Source organism: Sinohyriopsis cumingii, chromosome 3 (genome assembly GCF_028554795.1).
Source record: "Sinohyriopsis cumingii isolate HCF-2022 chromosome 3, ASM2855479v2, whole genome shotgun sequence".
Taxonomy (NCBI): domain Eukaryota; kingdom Metazoa; phylum Mollusca; class Bivalvia; order Unionida; family Unionidae; genus Sinohyriopsis; species Sinohyriopsis cumingii.
The window spans coordinates 70,458,991-70,474,890 of record NC_142963.1 but is presented as its reverse complement, the minus strand read 5'-3'; the positions used below and the strand labels follow the sequence as shown (position 1 = coordinate 70,474,890).

General features: G+C 35.5%; 2 protein-coding genes across 3 annotated transcripts in view; one reads left to right on the top strand and one right to left on the bottom strand.

Moving 5' to 3' along the window:
• The window catches only part of LOC149803073 (integrator complex subunit 15-like), a 32,665-nt gene extending 30,630 nt beyond the window's left edge, over nucleotides 1-2,035 (bottom strand). The window contains exons 1-2 of one of the 2 annotated variants that reach the window (XM_089952645.1): nucleotides 2,011-2,029; nucleotides 1,809-1,852 (exon numbers count right to left, since the gene is read on the bottom strand). In XM_089952645.1, the coding sequence (XP_089808771.1) occupies nucleotides 1,809-1,813 (5 nt within the window). In that variant the 5' untranslated portion in view covers nucleotides 1,814-1,852; nucleotides 2,011-2,029. Of the gene's footprint in view, nucleotides 1-1,808; nucleotides 1,853-2,010 lie in introns of both variants that reach the window. The other variant, XM_089952646.1, reaches the window with a different exon arrangement.
• Nucleotides 2,036-2,074: 39 nt separating this feature from the next.
• Nucleotides 2,075-15,900, top strand: part of LOC149803072 (DNA repair and recombination protein RAD54B-like) — a 113,499-nt gene continuing 99,673 nt past the window's right edge. Inside the window, exon 1 of the mRNA XM_089952644.1 lies at nucleotides 2,075-2,246. The gene's annotated coding sequence lies outside the window, so the exon portion shown is untranslated. The remainder of the gene's footprint in view (nucleotides 2,247-15,900) is intronic.

Sequence of the window (15,900 nt, the reverse complement as noted above, 5' to 3'; positions counted from 1 at the left end):
ACCATGTTTATTTGTAAACTGCATTATGAAAGTTATTTTCTTAAATGTCACAGCTTAACGCCAAGTAAGTAAATATGTTTTGAGTGGAGTCCAATCAAAACAGTTTTTACCGAAGGCATGATTTTACTTAAAATTTAGTCCATACACATTTTCTTTGTTCTTAATTAGTTTCAGTGAAATTGTTAAGCAACCAACAAAAAAAAACGTTATGAATGTTATTTTAAGATTGAAAGTCTAATCCATGACCAAAAAAAAACTGAAAGAAATTTTAAATTTATTGTTGTTACATAATGAATGTACAAGGCGTCTGAGATTCCTAGATGGTATTACATAGCAAAAACGTCAAACAGACGTAAAATTTATGCAATTTAACTATGCTTTTTTAATTAAAGCTGGTGCTGTAGCTGTTCATGCAACAGGCAGAAAGCGCAGTATTTCAACTTTTGATTCACTTGTGTATATAAGTACACATCGTATTGTATTATAAAACATTAATATACACTGCTGTCGGGCATTTCTGCACACCTAAGGTTTTCGTTTCCAATACTGAAGCAAAACGCATACTGAATTCTAGCAATTGACGAAAATAAAATACAGCAATGCTTACCATTTGAAAAGATGTAATTGTCACCAGAATATTCTGTTCAAAATAATATTAATTTTGGACACAGAGGATACCATCCCCCTGTTTTCCTGGCACGCGATATGTCGGCCTATTCTGCGCATAGCTTTGAAAAGATGTAATGTTTATCCATTGGGCTACAGAAATGAAATATTACTTTGGACTCTTTCTGTCAGCAGTTCAGTCGAGTAATTAGGTCAGGTTTATAGCTAATTTTACAAAATTCAACATACAAATGCCAATAAATGGCAACAGATATTAAGCAAACTAAACCGATCTTGTAAAAAAGTTAGGAAAGTTCAACATTTTATGAAAAATATGCTATTACGTGGGAGAGAAAAAAACAATGAATAGTATGTAATGTGATTACAACGCCTTGTTGATGGGGAAAAATTACTACAGAATTTAGAAACAGGCTATAAGCCGGGGAATTTGTTGATAATTTATGTTCTAGCAACAAGTAGACACGTTGGGTAGCAGACGATTTTGTATGTGTGGGACAACTTCTTACAAAATTGGAAACTTGGATTAAAATAGTTTTGTTTTAAGGTACACATTTCCATCTTTTATATAATGTATTTATTTGTATGATTCTAAAAGATGCATAGTAAATCGAATTTTCTGGGTTACAGGTTCAAGAAGGTCATGGAGACCCACTTCACGTTACCATTTAGAATGGGATATTTTGTACATTTGATTAATATCACTTTTCTTAATTAATGTACGATTGTTCTTTCTTGATACAAAATGGATTTTTGAACCAAAATAACACGTGATCCAATGTTTACAGAAATGATGTATCGTTGCGCAGAATTACCAGACGCGCAGAATAGGCCGACATGATGGTATACCATACAATTTATTTAAAAGTTAATTTATAGCCATCTATTCTATACTTATTACTGAGCAATGAAGATCATTAGCGACGGAATAAAACCTTAGCTGGACAATTTTTATTGAATAAAGCGTGCATCGGGCAAGTTTGTTAGTGTTGTGTACCCAAATAAAGAGGAACCTTCTACTCAGTACTCTAATACTGTAGTTCTTCTGAAATATGATGTTTAATGCAGTACGAATGCCTGTCTGAAGTACGATGTTTAATGCAGTATAAATGTTTGTATGTGCAGGCAGAAAAAAATATATTTTGTAAATGAACTAATGTTTCCCCAACAGTCTATAACTCTACCTCATCGGCCCACTTTCTAGTTAACGGTGTCCAGCATTTCGCGTCTGTAAAGAAAGAACCAACTTGAAATATTTTTGTACAACCAAGTGAGTATTTGAGTCTACTGCGAATAATAATAATAATAATAATAATAATAATGAATAACAGCAGTAGAAAAATAGCACAAAAAGCTACTATACTACAAACAATAACGATTATATACTTTCCTGTTCGATTAATGTGGTTATCACTATCACAATCTGTTTCCTTTAAAGGGAGGTAACTTTCCTTGGCGCCAAGTTTAAAGACGGGAGAACAATTCCATTTTGTGTTAAGAGAAAACAGTGAGATGAGTGGTTCACTGTCTCTTAGTACATTTAGCAGGCGTGGAGCTAAGATTATCTGACTGAAGATCATGTATTTGATGTTATAAGCTTGAATGAAAAACTTGGTATTTAGGTGCATAATATTTCATATGATCATATCTTTCTTGATTGGATACCAGTGATGATATACTCCTACAACGTAAGACGTATCACATGTTATTTATGTTTAGTGCTCGACGCCTAAAACATAAATAGCAAGACCGAGGTCTTACATTGTAGGACTAGTGCTGACATAGCCAGTTGCATATATTGATACACTGGGTCTGAATTCGACTTTTCGTTGCCATTAGGTGCTTATAGTTGTAGTATGGGGATATCAAGCTACGACGTCATAGCCATGACTTTGTTTGTTTTGGTTAAGGCTACACACTGATCCCATATCATGTAATGGAGCACCCCAAAAAATCATCACTAAAGTCAGAAAAATAGTGTAGAAATCTACTACATAAGTATAATCATGTTGTGAAGTTTGGCTTATTTTGAATTTATTATTATATTAAGTCCTTTCACAATAAAATAAATTGGCATGGTTACACTAACCTCAACATGTCAGCCATGACAGATAATGCAATACTCTTGCCATGACCCCTTTTCTATATAAGGCTTGCCAGACTATATTTGGATGTTCTTTGCTATGTTGTTATCAATCTAGTGGCAAATAATGGCTTCTTGGTGTAATTTAAAAGTTGCCAATAAACTGTCAGAGGTCTCGCTAGGATTTTAAAACTAGGAGTCCAGGACTCCCATTTTGGTAAAAATAGGAGTCCCACCATCAAAAGTTGCAGTCCCACCTATCCTACAGAATCAACACAGACCTTAGTGCATCTGTTTCTAGATGGAGAGGTTTTCGTAATGTAAACACTCATTTTAATATAGCTTGTTTACAACAGTCCATTGACAGGATTGCAGATTTATGGTTTATTTATTTGTCTACGTCCTTGTAGTATTTTTAGGCAATGGTTACATAGTATCTGATTTGCTGTTTTTTTCCCCATATTTTCGCAAATACATGTCAAGTCGGAAAACAGCTTAGACCTTAAAGCGCATCTCGCAAATTCCACAACATAGCATTGTCCCATACATTTCTGACCTTCATAATTTGCATTTTAAAGTTAAATCTTTAACTAAAGTTAACTTTTTAATAAAATAATATTTTGGCTTTGCTTTCAATGATTTGCATATTTTTCTGAAAATATTTGCTCGATAATTTACGAAAACAGACAATCTAATAAACAGGTACATCCCAGACTTAGCAAAGTCTGTCATTATCTCCTGTTAGACCTACTGTTTCACTTGCAGTTTCAAACTAATTTTATGACGAAATAGTGTACAAGAGGCAGTTAATATATATCCAGATCACCGATTCTGATCTTAAAACACATGTTTGTATGTTTTATCATCAAAAGATATCATGCAGGAAATTGATAGTTGCTAGCTTACTCGAACAAGGGTTAACGGTCAATCAGCAAGAGTTTGTTTGTCAATGTAATTGATATAAAAACTAGGCCTGGCTACTGATGTATTGATGAATAAATTTCGCTACAACACTAGAACTAAGCGGGCTAAGGCGAGGGGCATTTTTTAAAAAAAGTAAGGTCAGTCAATGTACCTCTTAAATAGCTCTTGTTCGTCCATCATAGTGATAGTGAATTTTGTCAATCCATGTAAGGACATATTCCAAATACTAAGCTAGGCATCACACACTTTCTTACACTTAGCTACTGTCCTATCCAAACTATCAATTCTAACACTCTTCTGAATCTTGTTACAATCTTTGTAAGTTTGCCGTTTAACCCCAAAATACTTATCCAAATTTACGAATGGCATTTTGATGAAGTCTTAACATGCACTACTTATTCTGATACATTCGGAAATGAACATAATAAAGAAAGCTAAAGTTATTTATTTTATGTACTTTTATAAATGACCACATATACATCTCTGGGTCTTTCTGACTCTGAATTCAATCACTGTCAATATCAGTACATTTCCCACCCGGCCTCCAGTCAAAGCCTTTGAACTTACCGTCCAACTATTGCATCATGTTCTTTTTGATGTATGTACATCAAGGGGTCTTTCAGTCATTGAATTCTGTCATTGTAAATATCAGCACAGCTAATTGATCAACACATCTTCCCACAAAGCAGGTGGCTGAAGCAGGACTGGCAAATCTTTGAATGTTGCCACACACCTATTATATGCGTACAGAGGACTCCCGCCTCAGTGATTTTCTGCATCCCAGATAAAAAATTGGCGTCCAAATACGAATAATTAAGCGTTTCCGAGATCTCTGAACCATATTTACTTTTAACGTGCAGAATTTCTGACTCAAACCGCACCATATTTTCACTAAGATTTGGTTGTGTTTCCAAATAAGGCCTCAATGTCCTTATATGGGATACAAACAAATGAGGCTGAGAATTGAAGAAATCATTATTTGAACTAATATGGCAGATGATCTAAACGAAAATATTGGGTAAACAAGATTTTACAACTGTTTCTACAATGATTTGCGATCCTTCCAGTATTAAATAAGAGGACTACTAAATTTATTTCATTATGTGCAAGGAATATGTTCAAATTGTTGATATTGGGCTAAAAGAGTGCCGGGTGTGAATTACACCTGGCTTGCTCCATTGACACATATATGCCCATCCATGAGGTAGGAGTAGGGGTACTAATATTAGTACTAGGGGATATCAGTTCCAAGTTATGAACCTGGGTTAAGTCCTGGGGATACTGAGTTGGAAGGAGTAGTTAAGAATTATGTTATGGTTGTGAACTTTCAAAAATGCGGACACTCCAAAAAATGGATGTATCTGTATAGAAATGTAAGGACTGGAAAGGAGGACATGTTTGGAAAAAAAGATGTCGTCTCGTAACCCTAAACTTAGACAGTTTATTCTGTCCTTATGAAAAAATGTTGAGAGATGTGTTATCACTAGCAACGATGTTTTAGCCTTAATGTGGTTGGGGCTATGATCTGATCCTATACCTTACAATGGAGCAAATAAAACTATTGCCAAAGACAAAAACATGACCTTGGTTAAAGTTATTAACCTTTTACCTCATAGAGCATAGTTACAATGTGCAGTGCACTATAAATAGAACACCTGTTACCTATTCGACTCCATACGCATAGGCCTGCCTGTTAACTGTTAAGCAATGTAGTGTATGTTACATTTAACAGCAATTTTTACCATTTTACATTTTTGGTACACATCTATTATGTGTGGAAAAATTTAAGTGTAAAGTCCGATTGTTATAGCTGTGTAATTATTTTCACAGAAGAATTTTTTATGTGCTTTAAAATCTTGAGAGAACTTGTTCACCATCATGTCAGTGAAGCCGCGTGACCAACCGTAGCTGCCTCTTCTCATACTCGAAATTTACAAGTTTTTCGTCTGCATCTACATCACTAAGTCATCTGAATTTGATAATTTATAAAAACTAATTGCTGCCTACATCAATATCAGATCCTATACCTAAGTTATTGAATCTTTCATAGTTGTGAGTACTGAATGAAATCCATGACCGCCATTTTGGAGAGTGGAGATTATGAACCAGTTACTTTAAATAGCAGGTATCAACCAGAGCATAAACAGTGACCACGTGATCTGACATAATTGTCATTCGCAAAAATGAATGTAGTATCTAATAGGGGTTTTTCCCCAAAGGTGGCACTAAGTCACCAGCCCTGTGCTAAAGATGTCAAAAGTTTAGAAAACTTCTACCAGATACCCATTGAAACTGTATTACAGTAAATGTGTACAAACCTGAAATGCTTTGTTGTAGGTTGATGATGGCACAAACGGCAAGCTGAAGTGTATTTTTTAGGTCATTAAAGTGTAAATAAAAGAGTAGCTCATTTAGTATTTACTCATATAAAAATATGAAGAAAATATAAAATGAACAAACAGATACTGATAAAAAGAAGAAACAAATTAGTAATGCTTCCAAAAAACTAAAAAGTAATTAAAAAATATTTAAGCTGTGACAACTAAAAATGTTTAAAATGTACCTGAACTGTTTGTCGAAATACCTATTTAACATATATGTTCTAAAGTTTCATGTCGAGCTGTGATGACTGATGTTCAGAGGTGGCTGTTTTGTTATTATAATTTGTGCATATTTACAAGAAAAACATACATTCACCATATATTTTATAGTCTAAACAGCATCTCTTCCTCCTTTTTTCATATTTATTTCACATAATTTTGTGTCGACTATCATTACTGATGTTCAGTGATGGGCACTTTTATAATTATTAATTGTGCATATTTACACAAAAAAACTTTTAGAATATATTTTTTAGCTAAATATGTTCCATTTTCTTATTTGCTGGTTTTTTCTGGCTGATGGCAAATAAGCCATCTTACTTTAATCATAGTTTTTTTCCATATCCTTCATACAAATTTTGATATTTAACTTCTTTTGATCTATTTAATTATCGTCATTTGTAGATAGTGGTAAGAATAAATTGAATTAAAACCATTCTCCTATAATTTTGTCTTGTCCCTTTTATTTGCACTACTTGAGAAATGAGTTGTGAAGAATGCAAGACTGTTTTAAAGGTCTTAGTTGCAGTACATTCAAGAATGATGTTTGTTTTCCCACAATGTCAATTAACTTCTAACAATGATTCTTAAGTACATGTAATTCAAATATTTTTTACTTGCATGAAAACAGTTTTTACTCTCATACTGTCAAGATTTTTCCCAATTCGATTCTTTTAGCTTTTGAGAAGAAATATCTCCCAAAACAAATATACAGTGGTTCCTTGACTTACGAGTTTAATTCGTTCTGTGACAGAGCTCGTAACTCAGATTACTCATATGTCAAATCAATTTTCCCCATTGAAATGAAATGCCATTAATCCGTTCCGGATCCCCAAAAAACACCGCAATTTTTTTGTTACATGTTTTTAAATAAGAAAAATGTACTTATAAATAACGAATATTGTATAGAAACACAATACAATAGAATGTACTGCAATAAACTGGTTTTATTAAGTATAATGTACAGCATTTACCTTGGAGATCAGACGACTTGAAGATGCTGACGGAGGTGGAGGAGAAAGGCTGAAGTGACTACAGTAACTGAATTTTATTCGCTGATTTTTGCCCTTTTCGCCACGCTTTCCTCACTTTCATCTGCAGGGGTTTTTGATAAAAACCTGTCCAATGAGGTCTGTTTCATCCTCCCTTTCAGAATGTTTCTGAAATGAGTTAGGCAAGTGTCATTAAATAGCTCCGTCGCACGCACAGTTGCAACTTTTTCTGGGTGTTTCTTTTGAATAAAGTCTGAAAGTTTCTCCCACATTCCCATCATTTGCTTTATCTCACTTGTAGAGATAACCTCCTTGGCATCACCTATTTCCAGCAAAACCTCAGTGTGCTGCTGCGTCTGTAGCTCCTTTAGCTCCTCCGTTGTCAGTTCCTCAGAGTGCTCCTCGATAGCTCGTTGATGTCACCTTCATCCATGTCCAGGCCCATGGACTTGCCGAGGGATAAAATCTCTTCCACCACTGCCGCTTCGGGTTCGAGTCTTTCAAAGTCCGTTTCAGACACAACCTTAGGCCACAGCTTCTTCCACGCAGAGGTCAAGGTCCTCTTTGTAACACCCTGCCAGGCCATATCGATAATTCTGAGGCAAATCACGATGTTATAGTGGTCCTTCCAGAACTCTCGAAGGGTGAGGTTTGTGCTGTCCGTCACCTCAAAGCAGCGGCAGAACAGGTGCTTGGTGAAGAGCTTCTTGAAATTAGAAATCACCTGCTGGTCCATGGGCTGCAGGATAGGGGTGGTGTTGGGTGGAAGGTAGAGAACCTTTATAAACTTGAACTCTTCGAGGATGACATCTTCGAGGTTAGGTGGGTGAGCAGGTGCATTGTCCAGGATGAGAAGGGCTTGCAGGGGTACGTTATTTTCCTGGAGATATTTCTTAACATCAGGACCAAAGACCAAATTCACCCACTCCACAAAGATCTGCCTGGTGACCCACGCCCTCGGGTTTGCCCTCCACATAACCTGCAGTTTTTCTTTCAGAATCTTATGTGACTTAAAGGCTTTGGGGTTTTCCGAATGATAAACGAGCAACGGCTTAATCTTGCAGTTGCCGCTCGCATTGGCGCACAGTGCAAGGGTTAGCCTATCCTTCATGGGTTTGTGGCCTGGCATCCTCTTCTCCTCTGCCGTTATGTAAGTCCCCCTTGGCATCTTCTTCCAGAAGAGTCCTGTCTCGTCACAGTTGAAGACTTGCTGGGGTATGTATCCTTTTACTGCTATAATTCCAGCAAAAGTTTTGAGGTAATCCTCAGCTGCCTTCATATCCGCGCTCGCTGCCTCACCATGCCTGACAATGGAGTGAATGCCGGTCCTCTTTTTTAAATTCTCGAACCAGCCCCAACTGGTTTTAAACGGCTCGCCCAATGCCTCGTCCGTCGAAGTACCTGGGGTCTGCTGCAGCAAATCAGCATAAATAGCTCGTGCCTTCTCACAGATTATAGCCTCCATCACGGTATCTCCTGCGAGCTGCTTCTTCGTCAACCACACCATCAGCAGCTTCTCCATATTTTCATGATAGATGTCCGCTGTTTAGAAATTATTTTAACACCCTTGGCTTGGCGTTATAGCCTTTATCGACTCCTTCTGCTTCAGTATGGTGCAGATCGTAGAAGTGCTATGCTTGTACTGCTTCGCCAAGTCGACTACACACACACCTTGGTCATGTTTTTCGATAATTTCTTTCTTTAATTCAATGCACATCATCCGCTTCTTCTCAGCACTGTCCTTCGCACTCACTTTCTTTGGATCCATGGTTGGAAAAACGAAGTTTTGCAAAATAACCGCAAGCACAAATGCGAGCACAACACTGATGCTTCCACTGCGAGCTAACCGCTTAAAGTGAACGAGTGAGACACGGGATGCTGGGCAAATGCTGCGACGTTCACTGTGGCGTTCGCTGCGCCAACTAGCGGTGGGGTATCTGAAGCTGGCTCGTAACCCGAATTTTAGCTCTCAACTCAAAGCAAAAAATCGGCCGAGAGACGGCTCGTATCTCGAAAAACTCGTTAGTTGGGACACTCGTAAGTCAAGGAACCACTGTAACAATAAAATTAAGAAAGCTTTAGGAATTTTAAATTTTGTTATGTAATATTTATGATAAGCTAGCATTTTCTATGTGTTGTTGGTGTCGCTCTGCATTATAGTTTTTTTGATGATCATATGGACAACATATAACAGGCAGAAGTTGATTCATGTGAACTGTGACAAAACAACTGATGTAAAGTATGATCTTTCTGACGAGGTGTCATGTGTAAGCATGTATGCCATGATGAGAATAGGGGGATATTTCATTGAGATTTTATATGTATGTTTTGAATGAAATGAGAAATAACAATATGAAAGCGGTACATTTTTTTTAAATGTGAAAGTAAGTGCTTAAATATATCAAAAGCAAGGACACCATGGCAAGGAGTGACTCAAGGCCAAATGTAGTTTGTGCATGGGGGGGGGGGATAACAGGAACTAAATAACCCAGGGAATTGAAACAAATGAAGATCACATGAAAGATGTTTACGGTAAGGTGTGAATTTTCATATCTGAGTATAGTTGCCAGCCCACCTTATATCAGAAGGGTAGACAACCTGCCAGATGTCTCATGCTCAATGGTACATGTTGGTCTCCCAGCTTTTAAACTGAGGTACACTTTCCATTGTCTTCAATACAAATTTTGGTTTTAGATATTGCAATAACTTCAGAATTAGTAAAAAAAAATAAACATTCTTCAATAACTATAGCAATTAATGTGGCACAAGAAAGAGATTCATATCTTTTGTTTTTTAAATTAATTAATATCACATTTAAAAAATCTACAAATAATTTTCAAAATAATCTTTTTGATTTGCTAAACATCAAGGTATTTTTAAATGATTAAAAACTACTTCATGTTTAGCAAATCAAACAATATTTAAAACATCTAAGCACTCACAGCAGAGAAAGGAGTAAAAGTGGAATCATTTTGAATTTGTACTTTAATGGTTAGATCATTATATAGACAAACAGTTTAAATTTCAGTAAATCTTTTTATATGAAATGCAAATCAGCAAAGTTTTAAAAATTATATCTTTGAAATGAGTACAAGCAACATTATTCATGATCATAACTATAATTTGTCATACATTTTAAATACAAAACTTAGAGCAAATATTCGAATGTACTGGTCTGCCTGCAGTCCAGAGGTATAACAATGGCATTGTGCAGAACTTCTCAGAATAAATTTGCACTGGTCCCAACAATATTTTGGTCCAATGATCACTTTATAGTTCCAATGAATAAGTCTAACAAATGTCTCCTCAAATTATTTAAACACAGCACTAAATATATATGCAGACTAATGGTACATCAAGAACATAGGAAATAAGAATCCGAAATAGAAAATAAAAACAGTAAAATCATTTGCTCAGTTTTCTACTTATATACAAGCATATTGTGCTAAAACTCTTTTTTTTTCTCCTAGTCACTACACAAATATCCCACATTATTGAAGAACCCACATGACCAATCTTTCCAATGGGAAATAACCCCAAACATGTAAACAGGTTTTATTATTAGAAATTGACATAAATGTATAGATCCTATATAATCTAAAGGCACTCTTAATATCTTAGAATATATACATGTGTACAAAATTAGCCATGTAATATCTTCATTATATATAATCACTACAATTTACAGTGATGAAAAAATTCCCAAAAATATAGATTAATTTGTTTTCTTTAAGCATTGAATACACTTATGCAGAACAAAAATGTTGGTTTACTTGTCAGATGAAATAACACATGCACAAACACTCATATAATCACAGTGATACTGGCATTAAATAAAAAGATGCACATTGTTTCTGTTATTAAAGTTCATTGGATGTCAAACTACAGGCTTAATTGCATGCAGTTTTTGCTGCTTTCATTAGTGCAATAGGGTGTATTTGTATTCACCTTTGCACTCATTAGAGACTAGGTGGTACTGTTGTTCAAACTTACCAGCATGATTCTCTGAGTGAATCATAGTCACACTGAGTTGTTTCTGACAACCATAATGTTAGCATTGTCAGAACTGTATCTGATTCAGCTTGACTACAAGTACTGCAGTTATAATTGCCTTTGTCCAGTACAGGTGTTAATGTTTTATCAACTCAAATAAACTGTACCAACACGAGATTGTGCTTATTGTTTTTATTTAATATATCTCATGGCTAAATTCATCCTGAAAAGTATGGATAAATTAATATTATTTTGATAAGATTATAATAACAAATATTATTAAAGATAATTAAGCTGAAGGCTATATCTGAACTTCCCATGCCTGTTAAAAAAAAGCAACTGATGCAATTTTTAGGTATGGCCGGATATTATCAAAAATTTTGTTCCAATGTTTCTATAATTGCTGAACCCCTGACAAATTTATTGAGTAAGAAAAACAAGTTCCTTTGGACTGAAAAATGTCAGGAATCTTTTGACAAGTTGAAAGCCTTACTTAAAATCATGCCAGTTCTTACAGCTCCAAATTTCAGTCAATCTTTTAAACTGTCTGTTGATACAAGTGATGTTGGGGTTCGAGCAATTTTGATTCAAGAAGATGAAAGTGGTATTGATCATCCAGTGTGCTATTTTTCCAAGAAATGAAATAAGCACCATAGGAATTATTCAACAATCAAGAGGGGGCCGAGTGGTCTAAAGCGCTCTCCGTTACGGATCACTGTCATCTCACCTCTGTCTGCGTGGGTTTGAGTCTTGGATTCAGCCAGTGTGGGTATGTGAGAAAGCTTGCCAGTAGCTTCTTGTGGGTGGGTGGTTCTTTCCGGGGTTTTCCTGGGTTCTTCCTACACCATTAATACTGGCTGCCGTGTATAGCCTATCGTGTGCTGAAAATGGCATTAAACCTTAAAACAACAACAACAGTTGAGAAGGAATGTTTGGCTTTGATATTGGCATTACAACATTTTGAAGTTTACCTTAGTTCAACTCCTCCTTCGATTATTGTATTTAGTGACCACAACCCCCTTGCTTTCATTGGCAAGATGAAAAATAAAAATAAAAGACTACTAAGGTGGGGTTTGTTGTTACAGGAATATAATCTTGACATCAGGCACATCAAGGGAAAAGATAATTTAATAGCAGATGCACTTTGCCATGTATAACAATATATTATTTCATTTACACTGTGTAATTTATGAGTTCTTTTAAACCTCATGTATAATTAGTCTGTGGTAACAAGAAAGATTTATCATATAAATCTTTCTTTTTCTTTATGGGGGTAAGTGTTATGTATATATGATTTAATATATATTTATTTCAATTTAATTGTTTGTCAGTTGTTTTTAAAATTATTTTTCATTGCATGATATTGTAATGTAAATTTATTCACTAGAGATTATATTTTTTTTAGAAAATAGTTTGACCTTGACTGTTAGTTTATAAACACCAGGTGTTGATCTAAATCCTGACCTTGTTTCAGAATTTGTAGCAACCTTCATAAACAAGTTCTATTTTATTTTAAAATGATTGGTTGTTTCCAAGGTCATGATGGGACCTACTCTTTAAGATATAAACAATTTCTTTTATATTTCTTATAGTAAAAATGATTGGCTTTTGTCAGGGTCAGACTGGGTAAATGTGAGCTGTAACAAGTGCTTGCTTCTGTAAACTACCAGAAGATGATCATGCGAAGGGGTTCAGTAATGGCGGCTATAGGTGGAAGCTAGTAAAGTGGGCTCTGTAGATTTTGGCAGTTATAAGTGGTTATTTTTACAGTGAAATGGTTCATACTTGTTGGGATTATGTGTGAATATTCAAGGAATGCAGGACATACAACATTATTGGTAGATCTTAATCAGTTTTGAAAAAAACTATGTTTTTCCAGTCAAAATTCAAATATGATGGAATAGAGATGGAAGTTTAGTGGTGCAGTTTTGAGACATTCCCTACCTGATCTGTTTGACTCATTTACTTACTTCAGTGTAGTTTGCCTTCAATTGTAAGAATTGTTTGGCACATGGTGAGTAATAAATGTCAGTGTCACAACTGAGTAGTGAGAAAAAATTAGTCCAAACAAGATTATCTACAAGTATGAGTGGAAAGAAAGATCAAGGCAAGCAACAAATAAAAACCAGATTACAAAGTGGCACCCTAATGGAGACATCTAACACAAGTATGAGTGAATCAACCTTGAGTACAATTCAGCTGGACTTGGATGAAATAAAGCAAAGTCTCAGAGGGAGCATTTCAAAAGCAGATTTTACATCTGCTATTGCTGACTTGGTGAAAAAAGATGACCTAACAGAAATTGTTACAACTATTGTGAGGAAATTGTTAGAGAATGTGAAGGAAGATCTGAGAAAGGAGATAGTAGCAGAAAGTGAAAGGGTAGTAAAGGAGAGGACAGGAGAGTTGATGGATAGGGTGGATTCACTGGAATTTGAAAACCACCAATTACTAGAAAAATTACAGGAAGCAAAGAAGGAAAATGATAAAATGAGGATTGATATGAAAGATTATGAGAGGAGATCAGAGCAAGCAAGTGCAGCTTCAAACCAATTCGAATGTAACAAGATAACCGGGTGGGATATTTCAGATTAACAACAGAACACGTTTTGACGACACATATATATGGTTTAATGTGGCGATTTATATGAGTAGTGGATTATGAAGATGTGTACGTATTTATAATCCAAATATTGGATTTAACATATTTAACATAAAAACGCACAGTTTCAAAGATGGAAAAAATATACAAATAAATTAGTTCAGTAACCCTAAAACACAGGATAAATGATTTCACAAATGATTCAATAATGGAAAGATGAAAATAGTTCACTCAAATCGTAAACGATGTAAGTCTTTACACATAGTAAAAAAATGTATTCGCTCAGGTAGCGAAATTATGTCACTAAACACAAGGACGGATATACAATCTATCCTTCCAGTCCTGAATAATACACTGGGTCTTACTAACCCAAAATTAGCATACAGCTAAAAATACATGTGTGGAGATGCACTCCGTCACCCGTGCACCATATCCGCTCCACAGCTCCTCCGAATCAATTTCACAACTGATTTAGACTCTGGACCCTCAGAATACTATGATCACTTGAACATTAGACCCTCTGGACACTTGAAATATTAGACCCTCCGGACCCCCTGGTCCTTTGACGGCTCTACAGCTGGGTCACCTTAGTCACTCTGGACACTCCGGACGCTAGACATTAGATGTTCTGGCACCTTAAACACTCCAGACACACGGACGTTTCCACACTGACAACACCGGACACCCCGGATATTCCTACCCTCAGACAACACCGGACACCCCGGATACTCCTACCATCAAAAACAGCTGAAAATATACCCGATACATTGTACTAAACTTGATACAGACATAACGTAAGGACGTTATACATGGTAAGTTATAAAGATTATATTATTATGGCAATTACAAAACAGAGGTTCAATAGTAAACCTAACCCTGCTCGATAAGACAATAGTAAACAATTCTTTTAAAAAAAAATGTAGCTTTACATTACCAATATAAATCCTGTACTACGTTGCAACAAGAATAAAAAATGCATGCATTATGCTATATAAAGAAAACTATATAACAAACATGCAAAGGTAAATATGGTAATACACTAGTTATCACTTAAGACCGAAAAATTACCTACCCCTACAGCTGGAGTTGTGCGAATCCTTTTAGCAGGCTGCTTGCTGACAAAACCATTAGTATTGTAAAGGTCCTTTACATGTAGTAACATATTTATACCTTTAGAATTTTCGTTTTTCCTTATCAAAGGCACCTTGCACGTGTGGCATAGGACGAATCGTACTCACGATTTCAAAATACAATAGACCGTAATATAATCACCCTCGGGTACAGCGAAAAGAAACGAAACCCGAGTACATGTATTTAATTAACAACATTTACACCATTCCGTGACATCGAACAATATTCAAGGAAGCTGAACATAAAAGTTTTAGGGCTGGAGGAGGAGGAAAATGAAAATCTGAGAGAGAGAATTCCGAAATTGGTGAAGGAAGTTACAAAAATTAATTTAGATAACAGGGACATAGTGGCTGTGCATAGGATTCCAGGTCGACAGGGACAACCAAGGCCAGTGATTGTCAGATTCTGGAGTCTGGATTGTAAACTTCCAATTATCAAGAAGCAGAAGGATTTTCTGCAGTACAAAGGAATTAGACTGGTAGAGGATGTAACCAGGCTGAATACTGAACTTATCAATAAATTATCTAGGCATCAAGAAAATGACAGTGCATGGTACTTTAATGGATCTGTGTATGGTAAAACCAAATCAGGAAAAAGGATAAAATTTGACATCTATGATGAAATTGATGAGAAAATTAGATTATAAGTGTAATATGCAATTCTGTGAACTTATGAAATTGACCGAATAGGTATGTGAACTTTCGTTTTTATACTCCTTTTTCTACTCTAATTTGTTTTAATATTTTGTTTATAAGACATTTCTTTCCCTCACCAATTTTATCCTTAATTAATATGTTTGTTTATTCGCTGGTCCACTGTTATATCTCTCCCTAATAAATTCTCTCACTAGTTTATAAATCATCTTTCACTCTTATACTCTCATATACACATTTACTCAGTTGTTTACTCACTTTTCTCAACATTACTCTTCCACGATAAATCTCTCAGTCT